The sequence below is a fragment of the Coturnix japonica genome, chromosome 14 (genome assembly GCF_001577835.2).
Source record: "Coturnix japonica isolate 7356 chromosome 14, Coturnix japonica 2.1, whole genome shotgun sequence".
NCBI lineage: Eukaryota > Metazoa > Chordata > Aves > Galliformes > Phasianidae > Coturnix > Coturnix japonica.
Window position 1 is genome coordinate 8,605,933 of NC_029529.1, and position 16,147 is coordinate 8,622,079.

The window sequence follows — 16,147 nt, forward strand, 5'->3', positions numbered from 1 at the left end:
ACAACTGCACACTGTCCAGGCTACCTCAGCTACTCCCTTTCAGCTCAGCTGCTTTAACTCCATGTGAACACTTGCCTGAATAAATTCTTCTCATTTGGCCAGCAATGAGTGGTGATTTTGCCAGCTAATTCCCATCATCGCAACAACTTCCACCATCTCTTGTTATCTGAGAAAACAAACCTGCAGCTGCTCTTCGAATAGACTTTTCAGGAAACACTCAGATAAACCAGACTGCATTCCTAGTTCATACCTACAAAGATCACCAGGAGTTGTCAGTCCAGCTCCTGCCTACACAGGAGCCTACACTACAGCTCCACCACAGCAGCACAAATACAGTTAGGAAAGTGACTGCTTGCAGCTAAAGAGCTAAAGAAGCCCACACCATCCCAGTGAATTCATTTTGACGTGGAAACATTAACCAGCAGTAAAATAATAAAGGAATCAGCCTCCAAACGCTGAATTTTAACTTGTTATTTGGATAAAGATGGAGTTACTGTGATAAAGACATTGATCATGGGTTGACACACTTTCACATCCTTAATTATTATAACTGTGTTAGACTGGATTATGAAGATCTCATACAGAAACAGAGGAAACGCTACAAGACAAAATGCTGCAGATGTCCTGAGCTATAAGGAGGTTACAGGAAGCCCCAAAGCGTTCCAAATGGAAGGGAGGCCATGAATTAGGAAGTACGATTGGCACAACATCAAAAGTCCAATCGCCAGTAGCAGATTGAAGCTCTTTTCCTCCCCCCACACCACATTTTAATACTTGCATCTTACAGTAAATCACAGTACTGTCTCCTCTCTGATACCCAGCTTGCTTGTTTCATGGTACAACGGGATTTAATTTCTATCCAAGAAAGCTTCTGGAGCAATGCCTAGTTTGCAAAATAACATCTCACAAGGAACATATATTGACTGTAATTAATCCCCATAGATGGAGAGTCTAATTAACAAGATTTCAAGTAATAACTCAGTTGGATTTAATCCACGTACTGAACTGGCAACGTGCGCCAGGAACGAGGCAGAGGGTGTGAGGATATATGTAGGGAAGAAATCACACATGACAGGCAAAAGGACGAGTTCAAAGTGGTTCCCAGCGACTCTCAGCCCTGGATCTTGTCTGTTTTCCATCACCACAGTGGGTTTCATTTCTGCTCCCTTATCCACACTGTTTTCTGCATACACAACACCAAATTACCTTGGCTAATTCAGTTTTCAGTTTGAAGATTAACATGCCCACTCTCATTCTCCATTCTTCTTAACAAGTGCACACTTCTGCAAGTTGTGCATTTCACTGCCACTGGACGTCCTTGTGCATCTAATCTAGCAACAGAACATGAAAGGGAATAAAGTTTTCAGTAACATCATCTTTATTGCCAAGTTCCATTTACATAGAAAGGTGTATTATTCCCTCTTGTCCAGGTTTTCAATACCAGGACATGATCAGTGCCAGCAAATACAGACTCAGCTATAGAAATCTGGAGTTCAGAGATATACAACAATACTTTCTAAGTTCAGTCCCCTCCCACTTATACATTTTTCTTTAAATTAACATAAGATATCATCACACTTACTCCAAATGTCTAACATAACTTACATTAAATAATTAATACTTATTGCCTGTAGAAAAGCCATTTTGGAACCCCGTTCACCTTATGTTTGGACTTCTTTCCATTTAAATGTAGAAGTGCACATTCAGGACGTTATTTTTTTCTTAGTGAAGCACATTTCAGACATTTCTGAAATGTATTTCATAGGACTTCCATGTTCATTAAATGCTTTAATATACAAAGCCCAGATACATTCATTCTTCTAGAAAAATACATTTCCCTTTGCACCTGAAACAATCCATCTTGCAAAACAGCTCAAAACGAATCAAAACGTTTGCAACAAAACATCAATGCACATTCACAAGTGGAGATGCCTAAAGCCAGCCCCTAAAGCTGAAAATGCTCCCAGCAGGTCCCCCAGAGATGTAACCATCTGTTCTTCAGTGCTACCACAGGTAAAACAAAGCTCCTAGGAATTCTAATAGTCCATAAATGTAGAAGCATGAAGCTATTCTCAGTCCTCTTCAAAAACTATCCTTATGTACATTTTAAGAACTAATTGTGGCAGAAGTATTTAAATACAGCTCTACACAAACACTCAGACTCTCATCTCATAGAGACGCTAAGTATCAGATTGCTGTTACCACGTCTTAAGCCCATTTTACACCAGTATGAGTGCCCATAGCCAAAAGATGACAAAAAAATCTTATTTAAAGACCACAACATGAAAAGAGTCCTGAGAACACCATATACTAAGCTGAACTTTATTTAACTCTAACCTTTGTCATCAACAAGTATTCCTTGTCATTACTTAGTTAAGCCCTTTTTAAATAAACACACTCCACACATTCATTTATGCTCAAGAGACGGTCACAACAATGACTCAAGTTCCCTTCCATATTCATTAAGAAGCACTGACTTCAAGTTAGCCAAACAAAACACGCATTGCCACAGTGCATGTTTATTAGACATGCAAAACTTAGCTTTACATTTGTAATACATTAGCAAACATAACACATATCTTAAAACATCCTGCAAAACAAATCAAGTTTGAGCAATGTGCATATCCTTAAAAATTTTGGGAGACCAAAATAGGGAAAATTTTGTACAAATGTAATATAAAAATATTTTTCCATATGAAATAACCTTCTGTTTCAGACTCAGTCCAGAACTTCATCTCCCACATTTCTGTTGCTGCTCAAAGAAATCCAGAACAGCAGAAAAAACCCACAAGTATTTCCCCCTTCCCCACCTCCTTAGACAGCTCTACCCCAGCAAGCTCTGCTTGGGTCACCATCTGCTTTGCTAGAGTTGATAGGAGACAGACAGAGTTGTTAGGTATGTTCGTAATTTGTGATGCAGATGTTAGGAAAGATCAGAGCACCAGAGCACACAACACAGGAAATCACTCATAAAACTCAAGAGATAATGGAAGAGCAGTGCCCAGGGGAACAATGTCCTGCGGTCAGTAAAGAGTGACAGCAACAGTTCAGAACTTCCTACACATATCAGATGCCTACGGTCAGGCTGCCTGAAAATGGGTAGGAAGTTTACCAAGGAGAGTTACCACTCATGAGGGAAAATGCCCAGACCTCCATGATGCCCTGATTTCATTTCTCTTTCTGAATCATTCACTCAGCACTAAGACAAAAAGGTGAAGTTTCCTAGATAGCACAAGGATTCCTAGATTTTACAAGGAAATATCTGTATAGCTCTACCTGCCCATTGAAAAGCAGGATAGCAAGGACAGTGTCTGAATACTCAGCATGATTTTCTTTTCTTTGCAAGAGTGCTTATTAAGCTATTCTGTGTTTACCTCTAACACCTGTGCAGTAAAAGAGAGACCAAATACACTGGAGCATCAACAGCATCACACGATTCAAGTCTTATGTTCACTTTCACAAAGTGCTCAGCCTGGTTGTCTTACAGCTTCAAGAAGAGAATTTTATGTTTCATTTACTTCAGGAGAAAAGGAAACCCATTTCCTGCAAGCAAAATGACACTCAGCTGCAGGGCAATCATTGAGCTCCATCATCAGTAAACATCTGAGCTGCAAGTGTGTTCCTTGCTGCAAGTGTGACAATTACAGCTACTCATGTCTCACTGCTCAGTAAGAAAAAAAAAAAATCACAGAAACTTCAAAGCCTAACAACTGGTGATGCTGCTATAGACTATTTTAGGCATTGAACTTTAAAATCATGCACAGAAGAATGTTTCAAATCCACAGAAGAACATTATTTCCCCCTATATTCTGTCAGTATGGGACAAAGGGTTTCTATGAATTACTAGATGTTGACTTAAACTCTGATCACCAACTAACTTAGAGTCCTAAACTCTGGAGAAAGAAGAAGGGTTTTTAAATGCCATATGCCCATACTTCAGCAAGAATATTTCAGAAGAGTAAATCAGTTCTGGAAGATATTACTGATTTTTTGTAATTTCTCCACAAATGACTTCAGAGAAACTTGCAGCTGTGCTGTAAAGCGAGGAACATTAAGGAGCTTCTTTAACAGGTGTAATTTTATAAGGTCAGCTTAATTTAAGGAACAGAAGTCAGAATTTTAGTTCATCATGAATTCATAGAATCACTTTATGAGTTAGCTGTGAAAATACAAATGAGTTCAGCCTTTACAGCATAATTCATGACTACACACGAAACACAGCCTCCAGTATTAATACGTATGACTGTATTTCTGGTAAATTTGTTTTAACCCACACAGCTTGTGAAAAACAGGGCAGAATGTGAAATGTTTGGTTTCTTCCTATATCCAGGAATTTGAGCAAGAAAGAAATTATGTTACACAGGTTTTACACTACAAGCATCACCCACCAGCGAGGCAGACACTGGAATTGACCACTCTCTGCTTCACCACATGCATGCTGCCACTGTGCTTCTCACAAAGGAAATGCTGGAGCCTTGTCCAGTACTGCCCACTGTATGACAGAACAGCAAAAGGACCTGCAAGAGGCTGTGAGACTGAGCAGTGACAGCAAGAGATCAGGCAATTGGTATCCTGGTAAAGTTCAATACAGTGAGACACAGACCACAGCACAAAGCAACATGCAGCAGGCCTTGGTGTCCTTGGTGTCTCTTCTCAAAATGAAAAAGAGTAACAGAGCTGTTTTGTTATCAGAATATGGCTCAGCCTCTACAAAACACACTGAGCATTTACCACCTCACAACATTTAAGGATTTTTTCTCATTTTCTCCCCTTTCGCCTGCAGTGTTGCACTGACAGAGCAAGAACAGTCAGTAGTTCAGCAGCTGCTCTCATTTGCAACTCGGTGTTCAGATTCTGTTAAAGTGAGTGATGCTACACTGACTCACATCAACTTTTGTTTGAGAAGAAAACGTATTTGTGGCTGATGTGCTAATGCTTTCTTGGTTGAGTTTCCTTTTTACAGTGAAATGAGGATAAGGAAATAGCCTTTGAGCTTTTCTGATAAGACAGATACGATACTCTTCAAGGAATTGTAGATTAGTAACAACACAACTCATGGAGATAAGATAGCCAGATGATGTATTGCTGCATCTCCAGAGCTTCTGTGTTATGAAGACTCGTAATACAGCATGAAACGCAGTCAGACTGTATACACAGATGCTTTAATATTTTCCTAATAACTGTACCTCAGTTGCCTACTGAGAGCTCCACAGGAAACACCTGGTCGTGAGATTGAACAGCCACTCCAAAGCAATGAAAAGCACAAAGTCACCTTTCTTTCATCACCATTTCTTGTGCAGTGTGGCTCAAGGGTGAGATTATGCATGCCCGATAAAAGTCCCTCTGTGCATGGCCCTAATCTTGCTAGAGCTGAATTTTAAATAAGATAAATAAAGATCAAGGTTTTCCTGTCTAGAATTCATACTATTTAGGGGAACTCAGCCCGCACAGTGGCATTTTCTGTAATCCAGGTCAAGAGTCAAGGTTAACAGCTAACATAAAACGCTTTCCAATTAAGGCATCATCATTATAATGATCTTCAGAATATTACTGGGGCTACAGTGTAATGCTTCAACATGGTGGAGGAAGTCTAGACTACAGGAAATTCAGCTAATAAAAATTTATTTATGTGCTTCTTCTGCCCAAATTGCTACTTGTTCAGATACATGTGTATTAGCCACAACAGTAACTGCAGTATGAACTTACCCTCAGCACATGGAAAAATCTAAACTCAAAACCGTGGCCTCTTACTCTAGCAGCAAGGCCAAATTCTCACCATCATACACCCATAAGAACGCCTAATTCCCTCATTTCATTTTAGAGTTTGTGCCATTCTGGAGTGGTTGGAATATTTGCTAATTCAATTTAAAACAAAATAGAAGCCACAGAAAAGTAGAAATCAATAAAACTGCATGTAAAAGCTAATAAGGGAATTAAAAAGATGCTGTTTTTCAATAGCAGGCATCTTATATACAAGTTTTACACAAAGGAAAAGATCAAAAAGTGAGTCAAGATATACTCGTGGATGATTAAATCTCATAAATATTACATATAAATCAATTCAAGTATTCCACCTGACAGCAAGGAAGAGGTACATTAAGATGGGAAAGTAGGCAAGAACTTTTCAGATTCACCTATTTGATTAGAAATCAATATTAGTAGAGGCAGAACCAGGAAACCAATTGCACTGATGATGGAAATCACAACAGCAAGTTTACAGTAGACTTCAATGTTTGACAGCCAGAGAGCACTCAGTGTAATACACAGAACAATAACGACACTGCTCTTTTTTTTCTACTGGCTTAACTTAATATGCATGGAAATCGATCAGAAAGCTTAAATTTACCAGTCACAGTAAATTACGTATAAAAGCCAGCAAAGAGCATTCCAAACTTTAATCCACATTTCTTCACAGCTCAGATTTAGAATCTATGAGGCAAAGTACGGCAAACAAACTCAACCACTCTGATGCTGTAATTTCCTTTGGTGATACTCCCAAAAAGGAAAAGAAAACCCAATAGCTTTCGTTTTCATTTTCAGACTTCCAAAGAAATTACTGGAATTATTCCTATGTGATGGCGAGAAACAAACAGACAAAAACAAACAAACAAACAAACCCCACCAAAGTCCAAAGAAACCAACAAGAAAGATCTCCAATAACAAAACCTCCCAAACCTCTTAAGAGTAAAACTGCCTCTGTCTGCTTCTAGCTGTTCTTCGGTAGGAAGGGTATCATCATACTATTGTTCCTCGGAAGTGTAGCAATTTGACTGTCAGAAGTGAACAAACAAGCAGTAGATATTAAAATATTTTGTATCTTTGTATCTAGTTAAGCAAAGACTAAAAATGTTTAAAAATTCCCTTGCAATCTTATAACTAAGCATTTGTCAAATTAAGCTTCAGAGTATTACCTTATGAAAAAAATATGTTTAGATGCATCTGGCTTTGAAACAAATATTACACATGGAAAACAAAGCACTGAACTTTGGAGTCCTGCGAATGCAACACAGAAAGGGGCTGAGCCTGCTGGTATCATACTGGCCTCCGAAAGCTGAATTGAGATCAGAATAAAAAACCATGAAACAAATGGAAATGGAATCTTTGTATTATAATTTACACTTCTTCCTGGTGAATGGTATGTCTCCAGTTTCAAAATAGCAATACCACATCTTTAAGCCAGGTATCCAAAAACATCTTCACTCTGCCGTAACGCTGTAGGTCCTTAACAATCAGGTTACTTCAGCTGGAGCTTCATCTGATAATGGGAAGAAAGTAGGTGCTCTTGTACAACAGAAATAGGAAGGGAAATATCCAATCCAGTTTCTTTTCCTCCCCTAGTTTAAATATGCCAAACATCTGATGCTTATTCTGAAAGCTGCCCACATTCTTTCATTGCTGGGCCTCTTCTCGCAGACCAGATGTCTCTGATGCTGCAGGAAGTATCTTGTGCTCCCAAAGAAAAAAAAAAAACAAAAAACAATGACAAATTTGGTTAATTTGCGTCACTCTATCACAGTCTGTGGGTAGACTTAGTCAGAACATTCTTCTTCTGTCTCTTTTACCTTGCAAACTTCAAGTTCAGACTGCAAAGACGGCTGAGGAATGCAGCTGAACGTACGAATACTGTGTGAATCGACCGGTGGGACCAGTGTAAGTGACTCTACACTTAGTGCATCTGTATTGTCATCTGATATTAATGATATTGTGGGCTGCTGTGCAGGAATCAGGCTGGGGGACAGGTTTGCTGTTTCTATGTCATTGTTTTTTATAGCACTCTTGCTAGACTTTGAGACAGCTGAAAGAGTTTCATCAGTCAATGTCATCTGATCAGAAACGGTCGTGCGGGGCTGCTCTGGAGCTGAAGAGTCATCTATTAATGAAAACATCAAGAAAGAATCAATATTAGATTCAACTTAGCATGTACATCATTTATTAAGCCAAACAGTGTACTGTACTTCATGAATATTTAAGAATGCTTAGGTGGAAAATCGAGTGCTATGAAGCACTGCGCTTAAATTTTGCTTTTTAGTAATTAGAAACAACATGTAAAATATGATGGCATGATGTCAAATGCCAGCACTAAACTATTCACATTAGCAACTAGAACATTCACACATCTTATACTATACAGCAATGCAGTAAATATTCCTAAGGAGAGGAAATAAGGGGGAAGAATAAGAAAGCCTCCCCAGAATTAAGCACAGTCTGAACAAAATTAAGTGCCCCATACCTGGAAACTCTTCAGAATTAGTAAAGAACCCCTACACAACCAATTTGCCCAAGAGGATACCTATTTATGGTTTTAAAAACAAAGATTTGGAAGTTGTTCGCTCATTCCATTCTGCAGATTCAGTTTAAAACAACATCTCAGCCATAGAAACTATAACTATGGAAGGACAAAAAGGAGAATTATGTGCTTATGGTAACGAAGGTGCCACAAAACAAGCCTGTTTTTATGTAGGCTTTTAACTGAAATTCTGCGCTCACAGCTGGAGCATGCAACATAGGTAAAATTGGGAATGAGCCATTACATACTACAGAAAACAGACATGCTGCTGGCACTTCCTCCACAATGAAATAAATCATTAACATTTACTTGTTGTGTCCTTTTTTTCCCCTTTAAGTCCTGCTAACTGGCAAGCAGCCATTACTGGCCAGTAGCTCATTTGTCTCAGACAGAAAGCGAATGTACCAGATCAGGGGGTACAGCCTTGTATGAACAAGTGTGCCCACAGATTTATTTATTTTCTTTTCAGACTACAGCAATAGATGCTGTTAAAGTAACAGGTATCCAGCTTCAAGACAGACCATTTAGAGCTCGTGTTAAAAAACAGCACGTGTTCAAGTGTACAGGTATCTGCAGAACAGGCTACAAGGCAATGTAGTGTGAACACAGAGGCTAAGAATCAAATTCTGGTTTTAATACACAGCAACCTTAAAATATTTCACTTTCAATATAATTCCAATTATTTCTGTAAAAACAAAACAAAACATGAACATAAGGGAGGAAAAAATGCAAACAAAAAACGACATCAACAAAGAAAAACAAAGCTTAGAATGGAATGAGCATCAGTAATGTATCAGTGAGATAGCAGTAAAAGACAGTTTTGTTGGTTGTTATTATTATTATGTTTATTATTTTACCTTTCCCCACACAAAGGTGCATTCTCACTTCGAAAATCATTCAATTTTACTTTTTCCTGAATCTGTAGCTAAAGCTTCTCGCTTTAAGGAAAACAAAATTTAGATTTAAAAGGACAGTCTGAAACAAGAACGCCGTTACTACTTATTTCTAAAAGTAAGGGCAGATTCAAAGTAACTGCAGATTATTATTCTTAGGTGCCACAAACTTTAGACAAAACTTGGCAACTGATAACACAAGTGATGCAAGGCTTGCATGGAAAATGAGCTGCTAAGAACTTTAAGATAAGGTAACAATTTATTGCTCTGAATTCCAAAATGCTAACACTTCAGTATTGAAAAAAATGCAGGGTCTCTTTACAGTGGTTTTAACTTCTGCATTCCTGAAATCTTTAAGAAATTCAATACTTTGCTGAGACTTTTTTTTTTTTCTTTTTTTTTCTTTTTTTCCCCTTAATAGTAAGAATTCCCCAAAATTCAAGATTCAGGAAATTCTGGTAAATGAAATACTATCAGCCCATGGTATTCTGCTCAGGAGTGGTATAACGTGTCATATCTCTATTTCTGCTGTTTCACTTCTAGCTCTGGAGTTCACTTAAATAATCTTGCCCCCTCTCCTAATGAAATATCAATGTATTTCTGTATAAATTTCATTCACTGAAAACCTGACATTTCATTACACTGCGCTGTCCTTAATCCCTTCACACAGGATCTAAATTACTGCTGAGCAACTCCCATCTTAATTTGAGCAACAAAAAAACATTTAGAAAAGACTCCATTTAAAAAAATAAACTGGAGTCAAAATCCACCATATTTTCTATTTGAAGGTCCGACAGTGCATTCAGAAAAAGACTGATGGTATTGGGAAACGTAAGCAGAACAAACTCAGTGCCTAGCATCTCATAAATAGAAGAGACAAAAGCAGAGCTCTTCTGTGCTTTTTGGGGAGGGCTTTATTTATTATTGATAGCAGTAATTCTCTCCCCTCTACTTTCCATTTTCCATTAGTCGCTGTCTAGATTTCGCTCCTGTCACTGCACTGAAGGGCAGCAGTGAGAGCATCCCTGCCAAAATGCCCAGGGAGCAGCTGGCTGCCACTTAGTCCTCACAGGGGCTGGGAGTAAATATCAGTGCAGAACCAGAGGGGGAAAAAAAACAACAGAAGTTTTAACCTTCTGGAAAAGGCCAACAGCGCTCAGTACTATTTTGCAACATGTTATCCCTTCTGGAATGATTCATAACTGAGAACCAACCCTGCAGTCACAGCTCGAACAGCTACAATTACTGCCTGCCAGACCTGCACCTCTGAGACTGAGCACACAGACCCACCAGGGCTTCGGGTGCACACACAGGTTATGTGATTTGCATTCATTAATCATTACTACGATCTCCCATATGTGCCTATTTACCTCTCCCCAGCTCACATGCATTTAAACAGGACCGTTCTGACAAAAGAAGTGTCAGATCTGGAATTTAAGCACCAAACAAGATTCAAAACCATGGTGTAACTTTGCAAGGCCCTGGATATCACCAGCTGTCCACGGCTGTGGAGGGTTCAGCAACCTTATTTTTCAGCACTTCTATAGACCTACCAAGATTATCATTACAGAAACAAAACACTCCACTTCTGTTATATCATCTTATGTTACAGTGGTTATTAGGAAAAAAGATAGGAGAGAATAGAAAAAGGTAAGAATGAATATAATTTACAGAAAAACATCTTATCCTGCACAGCAATATACTATAAAAGGAAAAACAAAAACATAAATAACAGTACATTAAGTAAAAAGACATAAAGCAAGTTTAATAAATAAAAAATGGTATTTCTATAATACTAACAGAGTAAAATACCTTTACGCCATGGTGGTGAAAAAAGAAATTAATTAGACTCAACACAGGTTACAGATCAGCCCGAAGCCCACTTGCATCCTTTTTGTTTATGCTTCCCCTCCGCAACCCTTCAGGCAGACAAGCAGTCCATGAAACCATTTGCCTGAGTTTGATGATAGAAAATCAAGCTTGTACCATCACAATCTGAGGACAATCTTACTCTGAATGTGCCTCTGTTTTACCTGAGTTATAAATTGATTTATTGCTGCTAGCAAATACCTGCATTACTGTCCATTTTGAACCCTGTGCTTGCTGAATTTCACTACAGCCATAGCTGCCCCTGTGCAAATGAATACATGGCTGCTTTGAAGCTGGAAGCTTGATAGATCATTTTGTGGTACATAGAATTTCAGCTTTTGGGGAGAGAGTCAGGAAATATGGGAGAAACTATAGGTAAGACTTTCAGATACAGCTAGAATTTGGAAATTGCTGCACAATTTTCCCCAAAATCATCACAGTCAACTATTAATGATGCTTTCTTCAATTTCCTACCTCACTGTCACTACTACAAGCATGGAAACCAAGCATGCTCTATTAACTTTATGGGCTTTCGAAATCTTATGCAGGAACCTGCCTGAATGGATATTGCGTGAGTTTCGGTTGCAGCTGCTGCTTGAAGACCTAAACCCAGTGTCCACCGTGACTGTCAGCCTCCGACAGACTAAACACCCGCCGTCGTCCTTTCCTGCCAGACCTTACTAGAGGAAAACACAGCGATATATCATACCAAGGCTGTAACAATGAAACAAGGAAGGGAAACTGGAATGAAGACAAAGGATAAATGTTAGAGCAGCAACAAGATTAAAAGTGACAAGGACGCATCCATAACTGCTGGTATCTCCAACACGATTTGAGACCTCTTTTAAATTTGGGGAAATACTTCTGCAGCTAGAAGTATTCATTCTTTAGAAACAAATGAACAAAGTTATTGTTTGCTTACTTATATGGAAAGGTACATAATGCAGTTTGGACTACTCGTAGTGTTACAGTATTACATGGAGGCAGGACTGGTAGGCTTTTATATCACCAGATATGTACATGCTATAAAAACCTTGAGAAAAGCTATCTAACACAAATTCTAGTGATACAGCATTATTTGGATTCCCACTGGCAATCAATTACATGAGTTGCTCTACAGAGCAGATGACAATACTTTAGATCACTCAGTGCTACTGTTCTAAGAAGTGAAACTGAATTAGTACACTTGGATTAAAACAAAGGCAAATACAGCAATTTAAAAGATAGCAGCAGTTAAGATGATGATGCTTGGTGCATAGAAAGTTTCTGAGTAAGAGACTTTCTAGAAACAAAAGTAGTTCCTCACCTCATTAGAAAATTACTAGCATTGGAGAACAGATCATACCACCTTTACACTACTGATCATAGAGGAAATAGACAAGGATGGTTTCAGTAAGACAGCAGCACTGCACTCTCACATTATCTCCATCCTTGATTAAGCTTCCTCTACTTGGAATATATAAGTTTTATTTTACAGACTGTTATCCACCTTATTCTCTGCAACAAGGGACAGATTTTTATATTTATTTTAGATCATTTACCATTAATATCTGCTAGAAATATGAAATAAGAGTCCAGTGGCATAGATAAATCAGTGCCTTCTAGAGTTCTCAATAACCATTGCTGCAATGTAAACATTTTCTTAACTGTTAAAGCCAAATGAATTTTAAAGCTTTAAGAAACTTAAAAAGTGGCAAACTACAATACTGATGACGTTACATATCTATAACTCTACAAGACTTCTAACTTCTTACTAATCTCTTACTAACTTACTTTGCTTCTTTATCTTAATCCTTGGCTTATATAAAAATAAGCACTTGACAGAAGTTCATGGTTCCAGCAAATGCAGCCAAAAGGAGACTATATTCTAAGCTCAGAAATTTAATGGTAAAATTCTGCCTAGTAAGAGAACATTTTTACCATAGGCACAGCAGCACTTCAAATGGACGTGCTCATTTAAAAAAAGATTAGACATGAAGAAAAACACCTAACAGACCATTTGCAGAATCCAGCTGTATTTTTTCTACCTTGCCCTGGGCTGTCCTTTCTTTATGGGATGGGCTCCACTTCTTCAGTTTTAAGGGAACAGAGAACTTGCAAAGGGCTAAGCTTAATCCCCAGATATTGTAAGTGCAGGAGCTGCTAGACTTTAAAAGAAAAATCTATGCCATGAAGTACTGTGACAATGGCTGGTAAACTCAGGAGTTATACCAGTTTCTTTTGCATAAGATAATAGAGTTAACACAACTATTGTCCTCTTACACTAACTGAAATGTACCCAATCAAATGATTCTGTATATGTTCAGTTATCTTCCTTCTCACACTAAGACAGTATGATACTGTTTGATGCACGGTGGAGCAAGGAAAATATTTTCACAAAACAAACAAAAAACCAACAATCCATGATTTTCTGTAATACATTTTCAAAAGCTTTTCTTTTTTCTCTTTAACCATCTGCCTGTCAATATATGCTTTATCTTGTAACATCTGTATTTGTCAACTAACAAATGTGCAACTTGTCTTTATTTTGTTCTCATCTATCACTATTCTATGTAAAAGTCAATGTATTATGCTCTAAATCTTACTCTATGTGTAGATTACAAGTACCAGATTTTATACAGCTTAAATCTGCCAACAAATACAATCTTGGGATGGCATGATCTCACATCTACAGCAGAAACAGCTGTTGTGCTCATGCAGAAGTGATAAGTGAGCCTTAGCATCAACTGTTTGTCAGCCCATTGCTCTGAATTAACTGCTTGTGTACATACAGTAACTGCCTTCTTTGTTACTGCCCTCTGAGTAGAGTTAGCAGTAAAAAAAAATCCAGGAGCTTTGCTCAGAATTCCTCCCTGCAGCACACCACTGTAAGTTGATGACTTGGTGCTGAAACAGCTGAAGCAAATTCTCGCATTAATTTTCACAGACCTTGCTAAGGGTTACAATGCCCATAGTAATATGGCACAGAACAGTATCATTACAACTAGGATTCTTGAAGCACCTGTCAGTATCCCTGGATCCTACACACACACACAAAAAAAAGCTAACAAACAAAAAACCAGAACACAACACACCCCACACCAAAACCAACATCATCCATCATCCAACACCCAAACACTGTTCTGCATGAAATGGCTTTGAACATGCTACAATGAAGCCACAATGTCGAGGTAGCACTAAGTGTTGGTAGCTGAACAAATGCAGGTAGAAATCAGGCATTTCCAAACTGTGATTATTATTACTATTTAGTTTAGAACAGCATCCTGTTATCACTTTTCAAAATGCAGCAAAACCAAACAATTTTGATATACAAACAACAGCATATTAAATATATTTTCCTTTCATATCTCTAACATATTCTATTCTCCAATGAAGTATTCTCTTCCTAGATGAGGAATTACATCCTCCAGGATCTACTCAGCTTTTCATAGAAGTCTTGAAAGCACTTGAAAGACCTCTGTCTGACCTCCGTAGCATGAACTTACTTAATCCTTCTCTGAACTAACATGTTGCTTACTGCAACAGTAAGAATGTAGATTTTAATTTCCATTTATTCTACCACAGTTACCTCCTAGTCACTAGAACTCAAAGATGCCTTTTCAATTCTGGATCACAAAGAATTCAAGTGCAGTAAAGGAAACAATAGCTGAGACTTTTCACACAGCTGGGGAGAATTGTGTAGTGAAACACTTTCTGTCTTTAATGCTTCTCTATATTGAGACTTCTGCCAAATCACAGCGCTTCACTGTGTGATCTCTACTTACTTATCCAGGCCCTCCAAAGACCAGATAACAACAAGTAACAGCTAGCAAAGAAAATCAAATATGATCCTTCCAATGTTTTGAAAGAATTGCATATAGAAAAAGAACTCCAATTTTATTCTGGAGTTGTACATATTGTGGTAATGTTGTGACTGTGTGTTAGTTTATCAAAGTAATCAATGTTTTTTAATACAGTGTCTGGATGCTAGGATGCTTTATAAACTATTTATAAACTTGATTAGCAGTTTTTGCTTACCCTTCTCCAGTGGCACTTCCTGCAAGGACAGTCACTTTGGATATATAATTTACACTGATCTCCTGACAGCTTTCAGTGAAGCAAAGCTATTCCATAACGTATAAAACGCTAAATGCCTAGCACTGATTGCATCACTTCCTATAGACTGCACAAGAGTTTACTTTTATTTTATAACTCTTAAATGAAAGCAAAAGAGTGTGTCTTAACTGAAGGAACCAGAACAACCACTTCAGAACGATCAATGTCAAAAGTGACTGTCAAGAAAGGGCTGTATGAAAATGCCTTGCAAATCAAGTCACTTCAATTTTTTTTTATATATATATATTTTTTAAATATCCTAAAAGAGTTAGACTCAGCTCAGCTGAAAGTGAAAGCATTTCAATATGCACCCTTCAGAATTTACTTCTTGCTTAGCCTTCAGCTGGCGGTTCTCCACCTCACGTTCATTTTGATTTCAAAACAAACACCATTACAGGATTCTTCATAAACACTACACACACAAAAAGGAACGAAGGCATTCTAAGGCAACAAGAGATCCCAGTATAAACAATCTCACTGAACTTACTGACCAACTCAGACACGTGCTAGCTACATTCGTGCAAGTTATATTATCAGTCAATTCATACAGTTTCTCCAGAGCCAATGAAATAGCCTCTTCAGATATGGTGTTCAGCCAAGAGTGTTATTTAGTATCCTAAATAACTACAGCTATTTGAAAGTGTTTCATACTTGGCCTCTTGTTAAAAAGTAACAGAAGAATCAGATAAACATACAAATGCCCAGTTAAAAGAAAAAGCTTCACATGGAGACAGACTTACCCACTAGGGCAAACAAATGTCGCTTTGAATTTATGCAGAACAAAAGTTCTGTTTAAACAATGACCAAGAGACCAAAACATTTCAAATTGTACGTGCCAGGAGAAAAACAGGGAATCATTTAACCAGTATTTAAGGTTGCCACTGAAAGTATGTAACTCCTTATCCAATAAGAAAATGTGAATACAACATTAAAATTTACACCTCAATTGACTTTAACTAGGTAAGTGATCAAGTGATCTGAATACCATACCCTGTGTTTATCT

The 16,147-nt window shown here is 38.0% G+C and overlaps 1 protein-coding gene and 1 long non-coding RNA gene across 12 annotated transcripts in view; one reads left to right on the top strand and one right to left on the bottom strand.

The window, feature by feature from the left end:
• Window positions 1-1,355: 1,355 nt before the first annotated feature.
• The window catches only part of CLEC16A (C-type lectin domain containing 16A), a 46,236-nt gene continuing 31,444 nt past the window's right edge, over window positions 1,356-16,147 (bottom strand). For 4 of the 11 annotated variants that reach the window (XM_015877123.2, XM_032447562.1, XM_015877125.2 and 1 more), the window contains 2 exons: window positions 11,606-11,725; window positions 1,356-7,870 (listed from right to left, as the gene is read on the bottom strand). In XM_015877123.2, the coding sequence (XP_015732609.1) occupies window positions 7,530-7,870; window positions 11,606-11,725 (461 nt within the window). In that variant the 3' untranslated portion in view covers window positions 1,356-7,529. Of the gene's footprint in view, window positions 7,871-9,144; window positions 9,226-11,605; window positions 11,730-16,147 lie in introns of those variants that run through there. The other 7 variants (XM_015877126.2, XM_015877133.2, XM_015877127.2 and 4 more) reach the window with 5 other exon arrangements.
• LOC116654082 lies at window positions 7,870-16,054 on the top strand. The gene is made up of 2 exons (XR_004308960.1): window positions 7,870-9,431; window positions 11,598-16,054. It is a non-coding gene; the product is annotated as an uncharacterized LOC116654082 (long non-coding RNA).